This window comes from Poecilia reticulata, unplaced genomic scaffold (assembly GCF_000633615.1).
Source record: "Poecilia reticulata strain Guanapo unplaced genomic scaffold, Guppy_female_1.0+MT scaffold_1194, whole genome shotgun sequence".
Lineage (NCBI taxonomy): Eukaryota > Metazoa > Chordata > Actinopteri > Cyprinodontiformes > Poeciliidae > Poecilia > Poecilia reticulata.
This window is the reverse complement of record NW_007615933.1, coordinates 1-3,827: the sequence shown is the minus strand read 5'-3', so window position 1 is coordinate 3,827 and position 3,827 is coordinate 1. Positions and strand designations below refer to the sequence as shown.

Sequence of the window (3,827 nt, the reverse complement as noted above, 5' to 3'; positions counted from 1 at the left end):
CTGAGACCTGGTGCTCGTCTTCAAGTCTTACCCTTCTGGGTCCGTTGTTCTTCAGCTCAAACACGTCCATGGAGTAGTTGATCCTCTGACCAAACTCGTTAAACTCAACATTACCTGTTAGTCCCTGCAGCTGGACCTGCGCACAGACACACAGAGTGACGTCATGCAGAGGGGAACCAACCAACGAGACCTGCACCTATTTATCTGAGCCACATCCACAGAGCTGGCCCACAGTTGGCTCTTCTTATYGGGGTTTTATGTGACAGAACAAATAAAGCAGTAAATAAACGTGAAGCTGTTGGAAAACCACTCGTGATTTTCCTTAACGCTCCACACAGAGGCCTTCTGAAGCTGCAAATCTCTGCAGATACAACAGCACATTTCCTGTCAATAATCAATAGGTTTCCAGCTAGATTTAGGTCTGCACTTTGACTAGGCCATTCTAGGCCATCTCTTTGTTTCAGAGYCTTTACTTTAAAAACTAAAACATTTGTYGCTTCATTACTCCTTCAATTCTCTGTCACTTAAAATATGGAAAAGTTKGAAACCTTTAAAGTTTAAGGCTCTTTAGGTTCAGAATTACAAATTAGGTCGATTTTTGTCCAAATCTGTGATTTTATGTTACAGTTTTATAATGTTTACATCTTCAGTGAATCTAGATCATCATGTCAGCCATCATGCAGCTAAACAGAAATATAGACAAAGAATGAATCCGTCTCCATCATAATCYAATCCACTGTTTTCCTGAAATAAACACATTTTTTTAGATTATGATTAATTTATTCAGTTGTAGTTTATCTCTTTGCATCGCCGTCTGAACAATGTGTCCAGGCATGTCAACCAAAAGGTTCATTTWCAAAACAGGTRTCACTTTTCATCAGATGTTTTTCTGTGAAAAATGTTGAAAGTCATGTTTTATTTTCCTTMCACTTCACATTTATGTGCCGCTTGTCACATTAAATCCAATTAAAACAGAAGTTWTATGGTTAGAAGGCGACCAAATGGGAGCAGTTCATGGTGGTGACTAAATGAACTCGGGGTCCACTGGCRTGTTGMTCTCGCCTGTTTCAGGGTGCGCTCCATTTCTTTGCCCTGGTTCCAAGGGGCGGCGGGGTTCGCCAGGCAGTCCCCGGCGTTCCCCCGTCGGGACAGGTCCACCTTTCGACTGCGCAGCGTCCTGAAGGCCTCGGCCATCACCATCACGCCGTCATACGTCAGCGCAGACGTGTACTGCAAGACACAAGCAGGCGTTAACAGATAACCAGGTCTGTTTCTGACTGGCTGTCTGGAGTTTAAGGATATTTTCCTCCTGATGGTCCAGTAGACCCGGTTCTACTGGAATCAGAACTTCATCATCTGCTCCATCTCCAGCTGCTGTGGTTCATTTCTCTCTGCTCTCAGTCAAACCAACTAAACCYTTTGAGCAACCTGTACCCCTCCTGGCCTGTGGGGGCGCTGCACCAAGAACCACYGAAGGAAACGCMATGAAAAACCTCTGAAGACACTGAGRGCAATGTCCTTCTTCACCAAATGAAAACAAAATGGAGGCGTCAGATTTTAGCAGTTGAAGGATTTATCTTTAGCAAGAGGCRAGTAATTTCTCCTGTTATCGCTAGGATAGCACATTTGTTTTGGTTGTATTTACCCAGAATGCCCTGCGCTGCAGTCCACTTCCTGCTTCTGGAGCCAGAGTTCACTTCAACCAAACCCAGATCGAATACAACCGCTAAAATCTGACACCTCCATTTCTGTTTCCATTTGGTGAAAAAGGAAGGTCTCTGCGTCTTCTTCACAGGTTTTTGGTGCAGCGCCTCCACAGGCGAGGAGGGGAACAGGTTGTTTGGTTGATTTGACTCAGAGCAGAGAGAAAGAGAACCACAGCAGCTGAAGATGGAACAAGTCAAAGCGAGTCTACGGACTGTCAGGTGCTAAAACACTTTAAAAACGATGTAAAACTCAGCAGGCAGAATGAAATGAAAGTCYTTGTAAGTGCAGTCGGGAGGAGACCCGACCCGGTCTGAGGAATGAGCCCAATTAAACTCTGATTTAGCCCAACAGGTTTAATGTTCTGCTGTTCAGGTGTTTTCAGAAGATGTGCAGAGTTTCTTCTACGTAACGGGAGCAGGAGACTCCAGTCATTATTTCCTAGAAACAGAGAGGAAGACAAGAGCAGAGCAGAGCCCCCGCCCCCGGGGTAAACTCACCAATTTACCCTCATTTATCTGTGACCTGAAGACGCTCCGCTGCTTCTGATTATTTGCTCTGTAAAAATGTTGCTCCCCTTAAAGCACCATAAATTCTCCTGAAACTAACCTCTGGCAGGGCAGAGAGGTAATTGAGTGAATGACGAACCGGCAGCCTGGCTTTGGGGGTTGAGGAGTAATAGAGAGGTGGGGGGTAATAGAGGGGTGGTGGTGGGGGTAACGGGAAGCGTTTTGTCCAGCCGGGAAGCAGCCTGGCATTAATTACCCCGGCTGGCGGGAGTTTATTAACTGCCTGCAGCCGGGGCTGAACCCCATTCATTAGCCTGCTGCTCACTGCAACATTATGGCTTCCAGAGCGCGCTAAGCCCCGCCCCCTGCTTGCTGCCCGACCAATCACAGCCTGGCACCTGCTTCCATCACACCTTCAGCAACACAAACCTCCCTGTGAACCGGATACCTGCACAATGCTTCGGTTTGTTTGGAGTACACCACTGAGACGATTAGAGAAGAAATTATTTTAAAATCAGATAAAATCAGACTAAAAATAAAAAACTGTTTTAAAATGATGATGATGAAGGGAAACCAGTGAAACGTAAATCATGAACCTCAGCCATGATGAGGGACCTGTCTGACAACACGAAGCAGGTAAACATCTCAACAAGCAGCAAATTGAGCCGTGACACAAAGAAATTCAACAATTTCTTTGTTGAATTGTTGGTACGGAAGTCTGAAATGTTTAATTTTTCTTTTGAAGACCCAAAAAGTCTTWAAAAAGTAATCACGTGCAAGTAAAAAAATATTATATTAAAATATTTTAAAGCTTCTCATTTTTTTCTTGTGGAACTTTTTTTTCTGAAGCTGAGCATAAAAAATAATAATGTGCAAAATTTGAGCAATTTGTGTTTTTCTACCAAATATTTAAGGACAATAAAAATACATTTTTCTCATTGATCAGCAAAAACAAAAAAAAAACAACAGAGTACAATTATTATTATTTCTTTACTTTTTATTGTTGGGCCTACACAGTAAGTGGGGAAAAATATTCCATTCAATTAAGTGAAAAAAAAAAGTATTGGGTGAGAAAAAACGTGCCTTCGGGACTTAAGCAAGAAATAAAAAAGACAAAAGGTATTGAATGAATACAAGCATGTTTTTTGTCCCCTTTGACTTCCCATAGAGGCCAAAGGGGCTCTGAGGCCCAATGGCTTTATAATTGATGGCTACATGGAAGGAAAACTCCAGCCTGAGTGGGAATTCTACTTCAGATCCAGAAACATAAATGCTTCTAAAAATTGTAGAACTTTAATAATAATAATAATAATAATAATAATAACACATTTCATCTCATCAGGATGAGATGAAATGTCTTATTTCATACATTTCATGAAATAATACATGAAATGTATTCATGTATTATACATTTCGGTCAAAGCTCTGCCAATAAGAAGAGCTTTGACCGAAGCGTTGCTGTTTTTATGTATCTGAGTGAGTAAAGATGGCGGAGGCAGTGGTCGCCGCGGCGTTCGTTTATTAGCTTAGCGTCAGTCTAACCGCAGAGTCTCAGTGGGGAATCCACTCATTTAGGCTGAGTGGATTTCCAGGAGAGAGCAATTCATCAAGACA

The 3,827-nt window shown here is 42.7% G+C and overlaps 1 protein-coding gene across 1 annotated transcript; it reads right to left on the bottom strand.

The window, feature by feature from the left end:
* Nucleotides 1–7: 7 nt before the first annotated feature.
* On the bottom strand, nucleotides 8–1,230 carry LOC103461368 (glutamate receptor 4-like; the record flags this gene model as incomplete). The annotated part of the gene is made up of 2 exons (XM_008403675.1): nucleotides 8–136; nucleotides 1,063–1,230. Coding segments are annotated over 2 exons (297 nt in total), but the record flags the coding sequence as incomplete, so codon positions are not given.
* Nucleotides 1,231–3,827: the final 2,597 nt, after the last annotated feature.